Source organism: Populus trichocarpa, chromosome 1 (assembly GCF_000002775.5).
Source record: "Populus trichocarpa isolate Nisqually-1 chromosome 1, P.trichocarpa_v4.1, whole genome shotgun sequence".
NCBI classification, from domain to species: domain Eukaryota; kingdom Viridiplantae; phylum Streptophyta; class Magnoliopsida; order Malpighiales; family Salicaceae; genus Populus; species Populus trichocarpa.
The window spans coordinates 36,663,318-36,681,178 of record NC_037285.2 but is presented as its reverse complement, the minus strand read 5'-3'; the positions used below and the strand labels follow the sequence as shown (position 1 = coordinate 36,681,178).

The 17,861-nt window shown below is 33.7% G+C and overlaps 2 protein-coding genes across 2 annotated transcripts; both read left to right on the top strand.

The window, feature by feature from the left end:
• The first annotated feature begins 1,546 nt into the window (after nt 1-1,546).
• On the top strand, nt 1,547-5,479 carry LOC18095295 (uncharacterized). Its single transcript, XM_006369829.3, has 7 exons — nt 1,547-1,716; nt 1,992-2,057; nt 2,200-2,249; nt 2,599-2,663; nt 4,630-4,721; nt 4,860-4,931; nt 5,020-5,479. The coding sequence occupies exons 1-7, from the start codon at nt 1,714-1,716 to the stop codon at nt 5,056-5,058; spliced, it is 387 nt and encodes a 128-aa protein (XP_006369891.1). The 5' UTR covers nt 1,547-1,713; the 3' UTR covers nt 5,059-5,479.
• A 2,048-nt stretch (nt 5,480-7,527) lies between these two features.
• LOC18095296 (two-pore potassium channel 3) lies at nt 7,528-13,975 on the top strand. Its single transcript, XM_006369830.3, has 2 exons — nt 7,528-8,756; nt 13,284-13,975. The coding sequence occupies exons 1-2, from the start codon at nt 7,603-7,605 to the stop codon at nt 13,429-13,431; spliced, it is 1,302 nt and encodes a 433-aa protein (XP_006369892.1). The 5' UTR covers nt 7,528-7,602; the 3' UTR covers nt 13,432-13,975.
• The last annotated feature ends 3,886 nt before the right edge of the window (nt 13,976-17,861 follow it).

Sequence of the window (17,861 nt, the reverse complement as noted above, 5' to 3'; positions counted from 1 at the left end):
TTATGACCAATGAATAATCCTAAATAGGTTAATCCAGGTCAACTTGACTTATTTTTTGTGTTATTTTTAAATTAAATTTTTAATAAATTTCATCATTTAATATTGAGTCTGACATGGTTGATTGAGAATTAAACTTCAAAATTTATTTGAATTTGCTCTTTATAGGATTATCTCAATCTCATGACCAGAATCGCGAATTTAATGGGTCAAATCAGGTCATTTTTATTTTATTTTCTTTCATACTATCTATTATATCTACGGATTAAGTTTGGATAGTATGGGTGTGGATGCTATAAATACCAGCGAAGGTACTTGTGTTACATTGCATGTGAGATTCTATGTAAATTCCAAACATAAAAAAAGGAAAAGAAACATGCATTACATATGTATTTTTTGATATCACAAAATTTATTAACTCAAGAATGGAAAGATAATATACATTTTTAATATTATAAATAACAAACTATTAACTAATAAATATTAAACACAAGAGAAGAAGACAATAATATAATGTATACATTTGTTTTTTTGGTATCATAAAATTTGCTAACATAGAAATGGGAAAATGATATTGGTGTTTAATAAAATGAACTAGAAAATATATTAATTGATAAATTGGAGAAAAAATTATAAATGAAAATTAAATACAAAAGTGTGAAGTTGTTTTTTCTAGTAAGAATTAAAAGATAGATATAAATATAAATATTTTACTTTGTTTATTCTTTTTATTTTATATATTTTTTATTTATCTTGGAGATTTACTTTGGTTGCTAAATATATATGATTTTTGTTATAAAAAAAAAAGCAAGTCATGCCCGCACACCTGGTTAATTTTTTTTAATACAATGAATGACATGATGTTCGCCTAGGTAGATGGCATGCCATCCACTAATTTGTTTTTTTGATTACATTCGGTAACCATAAAACTAAAATTCAAATTTTTAGATCAAAAATTCAATTTTCAACAATTCTCACCTAAAAATAGTTTAAGAACATCTTAAAAACCTCAATAAACGTATTTTGAGCCCTGAAACACCATTTAATCATCTTTTAAAAAATTGTATCCAAAAATACTTCATGAACCCTAATTTACAATTTTTGGCATGTTTGAAGAAGAAAAACAACTTCTATTAAACTCATTTCTTGAAGATTAACCCATTAACATGAAGATTGATTTTTTTATGATCAAAATATGCCCAACCAAACTCTTTTTTATTGCTCTTTTTTTATCTGATAAGGGACTACAATGAAAGAAATTAAAGCTTAGGAATAAAACATAAAATCTAAAAAGGGACTATATATATATTTAAACAAAATTTAGGGATAAAATTGAAGCTTATCAAGCCTATTGAACAATGAAGATTAAAATAAAGCTTTGTTTTTTTATTTGACCGGTGGAGTATGGATCAATTAGCTAGTTAGGAGCGATAGGACAACAAATTTGAATTTGACCCGATATTAAAGAAGGCTAAACCCGGTCCAACCAGCTCCCATTGCTTATGGATGGATGTGTAGCTGTGGGCCCATTAGCCAGTAGCCCGTTAGGGCTCACAAAATCGCGTCTACCAAACGCTAGGCCATGTTGTAAAGCATCCACCCAATAATATACAAAATCTCTTTGGAGAAGGAGCAAAGAAAAGCAAAGCCAGGCGGGGCAGGCAGATTCACAATCTTCAGCAAGAATCTAATTTTCTCGATCACTCCAATCAATCAATGGTATGCTTTAAAGGCCTTTAATTTCCCTCTATTTTGTTTTAGTTTTTTTTTTGCTTCTTTTAGTTACCTATTACTTAATATTTCTTATCTACTCAATTTATAATATGAACGTTTAATTTCATATAAGTAGGTACTATATGAACTGATCTCATGTGGGATTCCATTATTTTTGCCAAACACACTTCAAAGTTGGAGTCTTTTTGTAGTTACCAACAGTTAAGGAAAACCACTTTTTTTTTCCGCTCAACTCTTCTTATTGTTGTTCTTAATTATAGGCTGATCCTGAGTTAGAAGCAATTAGACAAAGAAGAATGCAAGAGCTCATGGCTCAACGAGGCATGGTAATCATTATTGTTGTTGTTGTTACTACTGCTACTTTTAGTTCTCTTAATTTAATTTGTGTGTATGAAGTATACGTGGCATTTTAAAATTTATTTCTTTTATGATGATGGCATTGCTGAAAATTTACTACTAATTGAACAGGGAAATCCGCAAAATTCTGAACAACAGAAGGCCCAAGAAGATGCAAAGAGGTCGGTTTCTGAAATTCTACTTTTGCATTATTACTCAACAGAGGGCCTCTTCTGGTTTCCGAAAACTTGATTTGAAATGAGAGCATAAATTATATTCTCGAGATTTTATTTTTTTGAAATGGTGTGTTCTAGTTTCTGAGTAAGTGAGGGATTAGCAAAACCTTGTACAGATGTTTGAAAGCTGGGTTGTTTCTGAGCTGTTTTTAAAAAGCTACTTTTGAAAACAGTTCATAGAAAATCAGAAATTGAGGTTCTGTCTAAAACAACTTCATGGGATTTTTTGTTGCGACATGCGACTGTTATTCTTATACAGAATTCTCAAGATGGACTATTAATATGTTTAATGCAGCGATGCTGAGGAGCGAAGGCAAATGATGCTTAGTCAGATTTTGTCTTCTGAAGCACGAGAAAGACGTAAGTTCACATTTGAGATCATCTCTAGAAGTTCTTTTATTGGATCATAATTTATCTTTCAATTGTGCATGCTTTCTCTTGAAAAATTTGCTTCATAGTTGCCTTCTCAGAAAGCATCAAATTACCACACTGCTTATGTTTCATTATTCAATTGTTAGTTAATTTTGTTTTTGGTTTGGCACTCTTTTTTTATGATGCAATAATGTAGCATGGTATTATAGAACATTATGTCTTTTGGTGGAATTTTGCATGGTTAGAATGAAGTTGGCCAGTGAATTCCTTGTTGGAGAATTTAGACTCTATAGGAATTTCTTTTAATCTCATTCTATAGGCTTCTTAAGGGTTTGCAGTTTCTCAATCATTCTTTTTCGGTGGAGATACTGAGTAACAAGTATCTTGATTAGTATCCAGTTTCAGCATGAGCATTCTTGAATCCCTGTGGCTTGTAATTTTAACTTGTTTGGTTTATAATAAGTTTCCATTTTTCTTCTCTTTATTAGTTGCGGACATGTTCATAATCATGTATTTAAGAATTGTTAAAAAAACAAATGTATTTGTCTCATTTATTGGGCTAATTATTAAGCTAGTTAAATAGGATATTGTTTTATTAGGATGTTTGTAATTTCCTTGGTGATTGTACAGCGGTTCGGCCCATGTGTTGATAATCTGTTTGTAGGTTTGGAAAGTAGAATCCTTGCCAATGAGATTTTCCAACTGCTTTTCTGATAATGCTGGCTTTCTCAAGATTTGAATAAACTTTTATCTAAATTTAATTAAAATACATTCACTAAAACCAAGCATATGATAGAAATGCTCATTGAATGTATGGATAGACTATAAACCTATAAGCTATTTGGATGTTATAGCAGAATGATATTCGAGGTATGGATGACCAATAAACACCAAAGATATACAAACAGATGTTTGATATGCGAAATGGATTTTTGAGAACCCAAAGTCAAAATATTTTTGCAAAATTAAGCTCAGATCATTCATTTTTTGGCAAATCAAACTCCAAATCAAAGAGTGATGTGCTGAACTATCCTCCATCGTTTACGATCAAACATGGGTGTGAATTGTGTCTCGGGTTTAGTGTTCCCACCAACTTCCTCAAGGTTGAAAGACTGTTGAAGGGTTATTATGGTTGGGTGATTTGTGTTGTTAGGGTTGTTTCAGTGAGATGCCTAGACAGTGGTAGTGTTATTTGGATAGCGAATTGTGTTGGTATTTAGCCTGTTACAATTGCTATAAATTTGGAGAGGTAACATATATTGGCTTGCTGGCAAGTGAATGGTTGATTTGGGCAGTGGATTTGAACTCTGCTGTAATGGAAAACAGAGGAGATTTCAGGTGGTTAAGGTATGTGGATTAATGCCCAATTTGTAACGGAAAAATAAGGGAAAATAAGGTTGACGTGGGAAAAGAAGATTAGAAGAAAGAAAAGGGGAGAAAAAAAGGGAAGAAAGGAGGAGGAGAAGAAGAGATGAAGCAAGAGAAGAGAAGGGAAAGGGGAGTAGAGAATAATTTGTAGCTTTCCTTATTTAATAAAAAAAAAACGGTGTGAGATGTAAAAAAAAAAGTACATATAATTGGTAAAACCCTATAACACCAACAATTGGGCGTATAGCCCACAAAAACAAAATGTCTAACAATAACATATATCAAGTCCAATAATTAAACGAAATGAACCAAACTAAAGAGTGACAGGTTGGACTATCCTTCATCTTCTACAACCAAACACAGGTGTGAAATGTGTCTTGGGTCTAGTGTCTCCACCAAAGCCAAAGCCTGTGTGTTCAACTAGAATAATAAGCCAAGGGAATAAATTTTCTTGCAATTCAGCAGCAGATCCAAATTGATTCGCCGAGTGCACAGGAACATGTATCTGTGTTAATATGACCTTTCATTGTCGTATCAACTATTGGGGGATCAATTGTGTTACTTTACTTTCATGCTATCTGTGCAGTTGCCCGAATTGCTCTGGTGAAGCCTGAGAAGGCAAGAGGGGTTGAAGATGTCATCTTGAGAGCTGCTCAAATGGGTCAAATAGTTGAAAAGGTATGACAGAAGGCCGTGGCTTGGTGCACTTTGGTTCATTCCTAAGTATATTTTGGGTGCTTATGATCTATATAGGAATTTTCACCCAGAGCATTTACAAAGTATTCAACCATACTGTGTTGAATTTTTTATTTGTAGGTTTCTGAGGAGCGGCTCATATCAATGCTGGAACAGATTAACAACCAAACAACCAAGCAGACAAAAGTCACAGTAAGTCGTGAATGATTAAACTGTTTTTTGATATCCTTTTGTGTCTGGGGGATATATGGATTTTTGACCTTTTCATGTAATTCTTCAGATCCAGAGGCGTCGGAGTGTTCTAGATGACGATGATTAACTCAGATATGCAACCTGTGTTTCAATCGGTGTTTTATATTGGTAGTATATTTATCCTAGACACTTTTTGTGTGTTTTGTAAGTAAAATGCTCATCTGTATTCCTTGCTAGACCTTGTAGTCATAATCCTCATGTCCCTATCAATCCTGTTTCAAAGACTCATTCTGAGTTTGAGTGATGAATCTGGCTAGCATTGACAACCACCAAATTTGCCATTTGAAAAAGTCAAAATTGGTATGATGATGTGAAAGATTCATTTTGGTCCCGATGCTGGGCTGGCATGGTTGTTGGATCAATGTGATGGGATGTATTGATAAGAAAGTAGGATTACCATGGCTACAACTGTGAAACTTCGGTGTGTAACTGGCATTTTCAAACTATTGGTAACTATTTTATTTTATTATATATTTCTTTCTGGTGAATTGCTGATTTGCTTAGATGTTTGTAAGATTGTTCTAGCTAAAAGATTGTAGTTCTCCTTGGTGTCTTGTCGCACTCAACTTCACATGTGACTTGCCATACATGACGAAACATTATTTGTGGGAATCCAATTGTTCGTAGCTCACTAGTTCTACCCTTTAATTATGGTATGGTCACCTCATAGGGTTTCTTATCTTTTGCATTAAATGGAAGAAATATGACATACGAAAGAAAATGGTAAACGTGGCTCTAGAGTCTAGATGGCTCATGGCATGTTCTGTATATAGCTAGACTGAGACATGGGATGCTGCAGGCAACCTGTATCCTACAAAGGAGGTTTCCTGCCTTATTAAAAATTCCGAAGATCATTGGTTAAACGATTGGTTAAATTATTATCCTTGTCTTGCGCTCTGTTTGGAAGAAGGGAACAGGGGATGTGCTGCAGAAGTTGCAGCACACCCAACCAGAGCATCTAGAGGCGCAGTGGCTGTCGCTAAATTTGCTGGTGTTGATTTGTATGGAGTATTGAACAAGATCTAAGCAATAAAAAGGGTGGCTGGTTTCTGCTTTCTGGCATAGTGTTCCAAACCAATACAAATAATCCAAGGAAATGGGACTATGTTCAATAATTGATGATGGCACACTTGTGGCAGCCATTATTTGTTTTCATTGCATGTGGATGACAGACAGACAGACAGACAGACAGACGAGGTTATCCATAAAAGAAATAAAAAAGTAAGTGTTCGCAAAGCTTCTAAAAATTACATATGAAAGCGGAAAAGCTAAAAATTATAGCTTCTCAAATTAACACATAAAAGCGGCTTTTTATATGTTAAAGTCACAGTGACAAACAACTAAGAGCAGTGGAACCGAAGCTTCTCTCGAAAAAAGATCAAATTTCTCTTGGAAAAAGATGTTTTTATACTAATCATTGACACGCTTTGCTTTTCCTCTTCTTATTTTAGATTTGAATCCAAATTTTGATGAGTGTACCGGTTCAAGTGTGGATTGATTAAATATTCTGATTGTGAAAGAACCACTTGCCATGGCAGTGACAAAGGCGCGTGAAGATGCGTAGCTTATTTCCCGGCGGAAATGTGGAATCATACGTTATTCATATGCATGCAGCGAAACACACGTCAGTTTCTCACATTAAATCTTGGAGCAAATAGCCCCTGAATTCTTGAACACAGTATAACTTAGGTTTCATATTTGACAAAATCTATATCTTAATCCTTTATTTATGAGCTTAATTTTCTCATAGCTCTTGCTATATTAGTTTTTATTCAGTTAAATTAAATGATATATTTGGGATTGAGTAAGCAACAAACATAGCTGACATCAATCATATATAGAAAGACGACGACGATGCTAATATGGTAATTGATTTTGTATGCATATTAGTTTTTATCTTTTTAGTAATGAGTTTACTTTGGGATAGTGGTATGACTAAGATTATTTTTAATTCAGATTCTATAGACTCTCTCGGACTCATAGAAGAGGATTCCACAAGCTTCCACAAATTTGATGCTATCATTGCATGGATCAAAGGTTTGTTGTCAAGATCTTGAGAGATAAGTATCCAACCTACTCTAAACGAAGGTAACTTATATGCAGATTACCTAGTTAAACTGGTTGCTAAGGGAGATGAGCGTTTTTAGATTTGGAAAAGCTCACCTTCTAGGATGTGGCATTTACTCAAGGCTGATATGATGGGTATATTTTATTTTAGATTTTAGTTTCTATTTTTTATTTCTACTGTATTACAAAAAGTAAGAAGCAGGTCAACGTTGATTAAGAAAATATCTATATCATGGTGTATGTATGTGTATGTAGTGATTATAAGTTCTCCCCTTGAAGTTCCGTTTGAAAAAAAGAAAAAGAAAAACAAAAGAAGATAGCTTTCAACGAAAGATAAGGGATTAAATTATAAATTCTTAAAATTAGAGTATTAAGCTGTAACAAAGTTGAAAAGGCGGGTAGAACAAGGTTATTAGCATAAGGACCGAATTGAATCAAATCAAATTTAGCATCTGTCTATAAAACTATCCCTACCTTTTGGGATCCTTAAAAGGTAAAACATTATCCCTCTGGTAACCATTTACCGGCGAACAGAATCGGCGATATGGAGAAAGAGCCTCTACTTCCATACCTAAGCCCAAGAAAGAGAATACCGCAACCACAGCCACCCCTTTTCCCTCTCCCTGAAGACGATGAAATCTCTTTGCCTCTCCCTCTAACTCCTTCTGAACTTAAAGACCGCCTTATTTTTGGCCCATCGTCTGCCTCTCCAAGAGACCCTTCTCCTCTCCTTGAAGCCTTGACCCTTTCTCTCAATTCACCAAGATCCTCCACTCCTAATCTAGATTTTAGCTCATTTCTTGATTCTCCTCACTTACAACATCACCATCAGCAGCAGCAGCAGCAACAGCAATCTTGGCTTGTTGATCCTGATTGTCAATGGACAAAAACCAATCTTCACAGGTCCAAAACTGCACCTGCTATGGCTGTCATCAATGATCTTAACCACCCTGCCATTACCAAGCCTAAGTTTGGTTCTCAATCAATAGTACGCCAAGCATTTGTTCTCTTGGTACTGTATTTGTCTCTTGGTGTGCTTATATATTCTCTTAATCGTGATAAGTTCAAAGGAAATGCAACGAACCCAGTTGTCGATGCTTTGTATTTTTGTATTGTGACAATGTGTACTATTGGTTATGGGGACATTACCCCAGATAGTACTGCTACCAAGCTGTTCTCCATTTTGTTTGTGCTGATTGGTTTTGGTTTCGTTGATATTTTGCTTTCTGGGATGGTTAGCTATGTGCTTGACTTGCAAGAGAGTCATTTGTTGAGGAATGTTAAGAGAGGGGTTGAAAAGGAATCTGCTGGTTCATATATAATTGATGTGAAGAAAGGGAGGATGAGGATAAGAATGAAGGTGGGACTGGCATTAGGTGTCGTGGTTCTTTGTATTGGAGTTGGTGTTGCTTTTATGCATTTTGTCGAAAGGTTAGGATGGTTGGATTCACTTTATCTATCCGTTATGTCGGTTACAACTGTTGGATATGGTGATAGGGCATTCACTTCCTTGGCTGGTCGTATTTTCGCTTCCATTTGGTTGCTTGTGTCGACGCTTGCTGTTGCTCGAGCATTTTTGTATTTGGCTGAGGCAAGAGTGGATAAGCGGCATAGGATGTTGGCAAAGTGGGTGCTTGGTCAACACATGACTGTCTCTGAGTTTCTTGCTGCAGACATTGACAACAATGGGTTTGTGAGGTATGCTTTGTTACTGTCTTTTTCACATTTGCAGCATACATGTTTCCACTTGTTTGCTTTGAAGGTCATGGGTTAATAAAATTGCTCTCTTAAAGTCTTATAATGATCCGGACTATCTTATTTACCCTTTCATAATCATATTGGGTATTCCCTTTTGTTTTGTTAGTATATGTATTGACCTTGAATTACATAGAATTACAAATTTTTGACATGCAATTGAGCTTTAATTTGCTGAAAGAAACAGAAAACCATGTACAAACTGCTATTAGTACTTGAAGGCTTAAATTGCGATGTTTTCTGTGAAAAGTTGAGCTTCTGAGATTTGTGTTCACATTGTAAGAATAACTTGGTAAAGAATGAGATTTTGTTTGTAGGTTGTTATTAAAGCTCTGTGTTTATGTACCTAGTGCTTGCAAAATTTGGATATTGATAATGAGGTATTAACCTTTTCAAACACTTTGTATAAAGAGCCATTGAGAACCACAACTTACAGTAAACTGCTTACAACTTAACTTGGTTACATTTACTTTTGCTATTCATTTTAGGCTACTTGCTCAACTGCTGCATAATTTGTTATAATAAAGCTTTTTTAATTGAAAAGTGCATGTGGCCTTCAGGTTTCCTAAAAGTTCAGTAGGTTATAGGTGAACTAGAAGAAAGTTGAAGTATTAGTTGATAGGGTTTAGACATATTTAAGCTCACTCTTAGTAGTTCATTTATAAAGAAAAAGAAAAAATCAATAAAATACTATGTAGGAATAAAATTTGAATAAAACTATCTATATATAACGCAAATACATAAATAAGATACAAATGTGAATAAAAATTTATTCAATGCTTCACTAAATTATAACATGATTATATTAGCAGTATAGATTTTATTTCGAAGAATTACTTTTTAATATAAGCGAGACAAATATTAAAGATATAGACATGAATAAAAAATCAAGGATTTAATTTAATAATTTGATAAGTTTTGATAGTATTTTTCAAATTTTAATTGTTGAGTTTTGCTGACCTATTTTAAAGTATTTAGAGTTTTAATAGGCAAAATAAAGTGCCAATAAGGTACTATATAGGTTATGAATTATTCAAAAAGCTTGTTTTATGATATTTAAGGTTTTATGTGATGTATAAATAGAAATATAATGAAAAATGGGATTAACATATTTTTTTAGAAATCATATTAATATTTTAATCTATTTCTTAATTGGATATAGAGTTTAATTTACATATTCAGTAATGCCATGTATTTTGTATTGTCCTATAAAAAAAAAGAAAATCCTTTTATATAAACAGGACAAAGGTCTTTTTAGTTTTAGCAAGTAGAATTTAAGGCAAGACAATATATATATTTGTTTTAAAAAGACAGTATATTTGGTAGTTACTAGTAAAATTTCTTAATATATGTGATAATTCATAAAATTTAAGGGTATTTTTGTTGAATCAAATATTTTGACACCGAGTAATAGTTATGGAGTTTTTTGAAAATATACACCTCTTTGTTCCCTTGAGTTGAAGCAACCTCCAATTTGGCCAGGTACTTCATTACCTTGCCATGTATAAGCCCCTGTCCTATAAAATTCACAGTTTGTTAAACGTGAATACATGCTCTTAGGGTCATCTGTAAAGCAATTGTAAAGGTCTTTTTAGTTTTAGCAAGTAGAATTTAAGGTAAGACAATATATATATTTGTTTTAAAAAGACAGTATATTTGGTATTTACTAGTAAAATTTCTTAATATATGTGATAATTCATAAAATTTAAGGGTATTTTTGTTGAATCAAATATTTTGATGCTGAGTAATAGTTATGGATTTGTTTGAAAATTTACACCTCTTTGTTCCCTTGAGTTGAAGCAACCTCCAATTTGGCCAGGTACTTCATTACTTTGCCAGACTCCATATTGAACCTTATTCATTCCTTGAATCCCAAGAAAATTTCTCAATGTTATGTACCTATAAAATCCACAGTTTGTTAAATGTGAATACATGCTCTTAGGGTCACCTGTAAAGCAATTGTACCTTTTCTCTTTGAGGGTGAAGCAAGTGTAAAACTTGTTGTGCAGAGAATGAATGTTAGCCCTCATTTTAAGTGAATGATCATAGTTGATTCATGTCCTGGGTCTACACAAGTCGAAATCATGAATTGCAATTGGTTGACTGGACAAGTTGCCACCCTGTTATGCATAAGCCTTGCTTTCCTCGTACTTCCTCTATAATAGTCCCAAATATTCTCTGCCTGGTGAAAAGGCTTTTTGGTGGAAAAGTTGATTAATGGTGTCAAGAAACCTGCCAAATATAGCATTGTGAATACGGAATAGAGGCTAGTGTTTAACTTTTGTGCTAAATTAGAGCAATAAACTCGTGTCATAATGGTGTCTGAACTGCTGAAGACCTGAAGTAATTTGACTCTAAGACCCCAGTTATCATGTTAGTTTCTTTGTCTTCATGGTGGTTCTTCTTCTGTGACTGCTTGTCCATGCTCCCAATAGAACCCTCTGCCTCGTATAAGATAACATGAGATTTATACATGGGGCCTCGTCATCCCATCTGTCTATGTCTGTTCTTTAAGAACTACTAACTTTCTGATGTCTTTCCTCATATTTTAATTTCTGAAACTTATTTTAAATTGATATTTTATAGTACATAGTTTCATTCAAGCAAAAGATACCTATAGTTCCACATGAACTATTATATTTGACTTCAATAAGCACCTGGTGTATGTATTATTTTGTTTTCTAAATGTTTTACTATTTTTTTAATCTATCTGCCACGTATCTCCTAGTTACTGTACTGGAGAGGTGGGCTTAAGTCTCAGTGCACAGAAGCTGGTCCCAGGATACTACATGGCTTGCAAAATTTTTAAAAAAGGAAAACAGTTCACAAACATGAAGGGATTCTGATGATGTTTTGAGAATCTTGGTACATTAGTTGCAACATTATAGAATGTAAACTTGGCTTGTTTTGTGAAAACTAAGCTAATGGATATGTAGCGCCAATTTCCCAGTGCTTATTTAGTTCAGTGTTGTCAAGAGGCGCTAAGGCGCTCACCTAGGCGCTCTAGGTGAGGGGAGGTGAGGCCCCGATGCCTTTATTAGCCTCAGGTGTTGGATTTCAATGATGCGCCGCCTAGGCGAGCACCTTGTGAGTGGGTGCAAGGCGTTAAGGCTAGCGCCTGTTTGAAGTTCTTTTTTTATTGGTTGGATTTTTTTTAAGCTGATTTATGTTTTGACCCATTTGTTCAATTTTTTAAAATGATATTTAATTTTGCTTTTTAATCTATTCGGCTACTTACTACTTTAAATTATCTTATTTTGTTTTAAGGGTGAAAAATATAACTTACTACTATGTTATGGTATTTTATATTTTCTTTTGAATTTTTAATGATCTAATCTTAATTGGAAAGATATATATTTTAGATTTATATAATATAAAATAATATAATATTGCATTTTTTTTTTAAAATTTATAGCATGTTGTCTTAGTTCATTCGGGCGAGCGCCTAGCACCTTGGGCATTTTACAGGCTTGGCACCTTTTACCGCCTTTCACCTTTGACAACATTGATTTAGTTATATGCATATGCAGAAATGTGGTACCACCCAGTAGGTCTTAAGTAGGCACACCCACAATAATTGATAACATGGTGAATATGTTTGCACTAGTTGAAGCACTTGGTTCAAGGTTCGGTGGATTTTGGCGCACAACATATATATACCTGTTAACTGTCATGTTGGCAAGTTAGTTTTTGCGTTGTTGATACAGCTCCCTAGGGAAGCATCAAAACCTTGCATCTGGACGATTCCTGCTGTCTCATTATATTGAAGAGAAAGGCTAATCACTTCTGACAATGTTGGTTCAGTAATCTAGATGACCTTGCTTCCATTGGTTTCCCTCTTAGTCAAAGGATTCATTATGAAATCTTGGGGGAGAATAATGCAGTCAATGAAAAGCGTATTCTGGTATTATTGTTCAATTAATATGTACATTCATTGACTTGGGTCTTTGAGTTATTGAAGAAATTTTTTGTTGAGGTTTCTTCTTTCGGTTTTGAGAAGTTGTTTAGGTTTCATTTGTATCATTGGGAAATTTATTATTACAGGTTTCATTTTGATCATGACTCTATTTCCTTACTACTTAGGTCTTCATGGTGCCTATAGCATCTTAATCTATGTGGCAGACATCAATTTTCAAATATGGCTATGGAAATTTCCTTGTTCGTGTGGATTTTTTAGAGGGCTTAAATTTCTTGCTAATTCAAGAAGCATCCGTTATGAATTTCAAGGATTAGGCTCAGTTAATTTCTAGCTGTCTTTTTTCTCTTATCACGGGGGTTCTCTCTCTCACTCTTCCAAGAAATAAGTATCATGAATTGTAGCTTCCACGTAGTTCTATCTAATAACAGAAAGTGGATGGCAATATGGTGTCTTTTCTTCGCAATCTGGCATGGTGTGTATATCAAAGTCTAGTTGGCCTAGACTGGATATTCTGTCTTTATTGACTACTTACATTAGTTCCAAATTTGCAGTAAATCAGAGTATGCAATATACAAGCTCAAGGAGATGGAAAAGGTATCGGAGAAGGATATTCTACAGATATGCCAGCAATTTGATAGACTAGACACCGGCAACTGTGGGAAGATTACACTTGCTGATCTCATGGAAAGCCAGCCTTGAACAAGTCTTCTCATGCGCTACCAAACACTAGAAATCTCAGTGGATTATAGATTGAAACCCTTGAAGGAAATATAGTTAAATGAATTGCAGTGCCTGATAAGTTGATCCTCTTTCCTATTCGTCATGGCTACCCAATCAGCTTGCCATCTCTGGAGTTCAAAGGGTCTTGAATGGACAAATTTCCACACGCTGTCAACTGAGTTTAGAAACCGGTTTGACTTTCAAGGTTGCATGTTTCGGCAGCTTAGCTCCTAGCAGTCACGCTACTGGTTGTCTGGTCTAATGACAGGGGGATGACGATGTGATGATTGGAGTATAAATCACTTAATTTTGCTAGTGTAGGCCTATCGGATTAATTGTTTTTGAGATGCCAAAAGGATGAAGCTCTGTGTAATTCAAACATGACTGGTTCATGTTTGTTATTGAATGAATGAAGGCGGGGCTGCTCCTTCCTCCCATTTGGGATAGGTTCTCTTATGTTGTTCGAATTAAAATCGACATTAGCAGGAATTTATCCTGATTCAATCTGCCGCAATTATCTGCCTGTGTTTTTATGTGTTTGCTTATGCGTCAAGGGGGCAGCAGCATAAGTGCATTCTAGACACTCTCAGCATCATTTGTCAACCTAGACATCTAGTCATCCTGGCAAGCGTCAACAAAAGCCTTAAAGGTTGGTAACTGCTCTCTTGAACCGTTGTTTATAAAAGGAGTTTACAGGCGTTTAGGTCATCATCTGTATGTTGTAGCCAAGGGGATTCCGTTGCAATTTCTTTTTTCTTTTTCAATAATAATAATAATAATAAAAAAGTTGAGGGGTTTGAAAACGTGATAGCGGTTGTGTTTTTAAAGTATTGTTTGCTCAAAAATATATTATTTTGTTTTCATTATTCATATTCATTACTTGAAAAATAAAAAAAAAAATATTTTTTTAGATGAAATTCTGTTTTCATTATTCATTCATATTTTTTTTATTTTTCCAAATAATATATTTTTTTTTTCTATCAAAAGCTTGATTTTTCATATAAAACCTTATCATGATATGTTAAGCAATTTTTAATCAAGAAACAAAAAATAATGTTTTTATTATTTTTATTTGACTGTATGAAAAATAAAATAAAATAAATGATTCAAGTTTCATATATTATTATTTATAAAATAATTATTAATATTACTAGAAAAAGCTCTAATTTTATTTGAAAATTATGACATAATATAATACTTTTTAAAAATCATTTTATTTAAAGATGATTTTATTATAAAACTAAAAAAAATTAAATGATTTTTTTTTAAAAAAGCCAAGCAGAAGGACGAGATTGAACATTGGCACATGGGGAAAAGTTTAATGTGTGGTTTTTTATTGGGTGGATGATTGTTTGCCCTTGTATTTTGTTTTTAAATAAAATGGATAACATGTCATCTAGATAGACAATATTTTATTTATTGGTTTATTTTCTGATCATCTCAGTTATTCAGAATATCAGGATCCGAGCTCTCGAACCCTTAGAACTCAAATTTTAACTTATTTTTAATCTAAAATACCTAAAAATTATTTTAAAAACCTTAATAACCCAATTTTGAATCTAAAAACACTATTTCATCACTAAAAACTCGAAAACCAAACTGAATTGAGAAAATATTTATAGGCTTGATCTACGTAGTTAGAGGACAAAATTATTTTTATTGAATTTTTATTTTTAATTAGATAAACTCATTGACACCAAGATTAATATGTTTTTATAGCTTTGATATAGGTGGTTGAGATATTTCTCTCCCCCTCATTTTCTAGATGAAACATGGTTCAATAATGGTGAAAATAAAATTTAAGGATTGAAACCAACAAACCTAAAACTACACGGAACAAATAATAAAAAAAAACTGAGAAATTTATGTACCAAGGTGTGAGGTGTAGTTATATAGTGTTTGACCATTTTCTTAGTATTCTTTATAATTATAATTATTATAATTACCCCACATTCAACGTCAACTTTCCAACAAAAAGGAAAAAATTAAAAAGCTGAAGGGGCCAGCAGGGCAGATAACTATTCTCTAAACATGTGTGGGAATTCATCAATGTCTTCGTATATCCACTCAATCCGTGATATGGATCATAGCTATATATATATATATATATATATATATATATATATAAATGGCGCAATCATTGTTTTCGTCGTCTCTCTCTGTTTTCCAGAGCCATTTTCTTTTTTGACATAACACCGGTGATCCGGCTTTGTTTACTTTGAATTGCTAAAACGTAAACTCCCGTCAATGATTTTTTCTTCACTAATTTCCCAATAGAAATAATCATCTAACATTTGATGACTGGAAGCTGGGTTGTTGGGATTTGCCTAGATTTGGCACTGTAATTAGGTTCAGATTAGCGTGATTAAACTCATTTAATGATGACGCCCGCCTGGGGCTGGGTGTGCTTTCATTTTTATCCATCTTCTTGTTCATGAAAGGCTGCTTGCATCTCTTTCCTTCCTTTTCTTGTTTTCTTTCTTAAAAATTCATGCAAGCAGATGCACTAATTATTTGAACAAGTCCAAATACCCTAAAAACTAACAGAGGGGCGACAAAATCAGTCAAAGTTCTACATTCCAGTCAAGCCCTCTATCTTTCTCCAAGGTAGCAATGTCAATCTTTCTGTGATATTCTAGCTTAAAGTAGAAGGGAATTGGTAGATTTCCAATGAGAAAAAGTGCCCAAAGACGAAGTCAGTTTTGTTCATAACTTGTTTGAAAGTTTAAATTCAAAAAGCTCAACTGATCACTCGCGGATTAATCAAAGCAATTGCTTTAGTGAGCTTTGATTTGATTTGGAGTGCAAAGTCTACACATGCTTTCCATTACACAGGCTTCTTATTTCTCAAAAGTCCACTTCTGAAATCTCTTTCTAGTTCCTTTTCTCAGTTCTTGGAGGTAAAAACTATTTACATGAGAAGAAAAACAAAGCAATGAGCCCACAATGAGGTGAGGGGGCAACACAACCTTTTGAATTCAGATAATCAAGAACCATTTTTTTTTAGAACATGGCGTTTACTCAAAAGGAGAAAAGGAAAGAAACTAGGGGGAAAACGATACGTTAGGGCACGGTCAAGTCACCTAGCTTGTCCTATATATTGCAACTGGTGATATATAAATATGGGCATTGATTTTAAACAAATTTCACTATCGTCTTTCTTTCTTGTTGGCTAATGATATAATGGTGGCCACAATTCTTGACAATTTAGGCCATGGAAGTGAGAATGATAATTAACTAGGGAGGACGAGTCAAAAGAGCTTTTGACACAGGAAAGAATCTTACCATTTGAGAACCTTTCACATTTGATGTTCAAGCTAGCTTAAGAAAACTTCAACTATACATGTCCTGGATGGTTCTTTTTGAAATGGAAACGATTGGTTTTCAAAATATTTTTAATTTAGAAATATATTAAAATAATAATTTTTTTATTATTTAAAAATTAATTTTAACATCAGCATATCAAAACGATATGAAAATACTAAAAAATACTAATTTAAAGTTCAAAAACACTTTTAAAATACAAAAATAAATATGGTTTGATGAATGTTAGCATTGATTTTTACTTGAAGCACACAAAAGACAAAATAAAACACAAAAAATTTGAAAACCAAATTAATGTATTAATTTGGATTTTATTCCAATCTCTTCCTGTGTACTAAAGAAAAGTCGTGGTTAAATGAAAGTCACTCTCATGCTTGTAAAAGAGGCAATCACACTAACAACACAACTGATCTTGCAGGATTTTTGTTTTACATGTGATGGGCGCCTAACATGGGATCTTACCATATCTGTAATAGAACTTGCATGCATGCAAAACATGCTTAAACACTGCAAGCTCCATGTTTCTTGATGTGTTAGGAGTACCCAGATAATAAAGAACGATGCTTGCTTGTGTTCTCATTTACTTACAAACATCGCATGATCGATCGGTTGCTTTCGGTTTTTCCAAATTGATGTGTGATTTGTAAAGCATGACAGAGCCTAATGCTCCCACTATGATCTCATCTTCCTCTTGGTGCTTCACTCGTTTTTTCTTGAAATTTATGCTTCTCCCACCCTTTCATTTTCTGAGTTCAGCAAAATACTGCAGCAGCTCTTCTGCTTCTTCTCCTTCTCCGAATGAAAGATTGCTGTCTGCTAGCTGCTGACAGCCCACCTCAAGTGCCACTGTGTGGTATATCCATCATGCGGGCTTAATTTCTTCCTTGACCTTTCGGAATTTATCTTCAACAATCTATTTTCGTAAGCATGTGTGGGCGTACACAAATTACCTTAAATCTAAATAATAATAATAATTATAGCAACAAAGAACACACATCTACATGCTGGCTACAATATTAAATTGTCATAATTTCAATCTCAAAAGGAAGAAGATTAATCATACACATGTATAAATTAAAAAGTCA

Excerpts from the sequence above, each read along its gene's own strand:
- LOC18095295 (XM_006369829.3), top strand. Across the intron at positions 2,058-2,199 it reads TCATGGCTCAACGAGGCATG|GGAAATCCGCAAAATTCTGA; the intron begins GTAATCATTATT and ends CTAATTGAACAG. Across the intron at positions 2,250-2,598 it reads GCCCAAGAAGATGCAAAGAG|CGATGCTGAGGAGCGAAGGC; the intron begins GTCGGTTTCTGA and ends TGTTTAATGCAG.
- LOC18095296 (XM_006369830.3), top strand. The coding sequence starts at position 7,603 with ATGGAGAAAGAGCCTCTACTTCCATACCTAAGCCCAAGAAAGAGAATA. Across the intron at positions 8,757-13,283 it reads GACAACAATGGGTTTGTGAG|TAAATCAGAGTATGCAATAT; the intron begins GTATGCTTTGTT and ends CCAAATTTGCAG.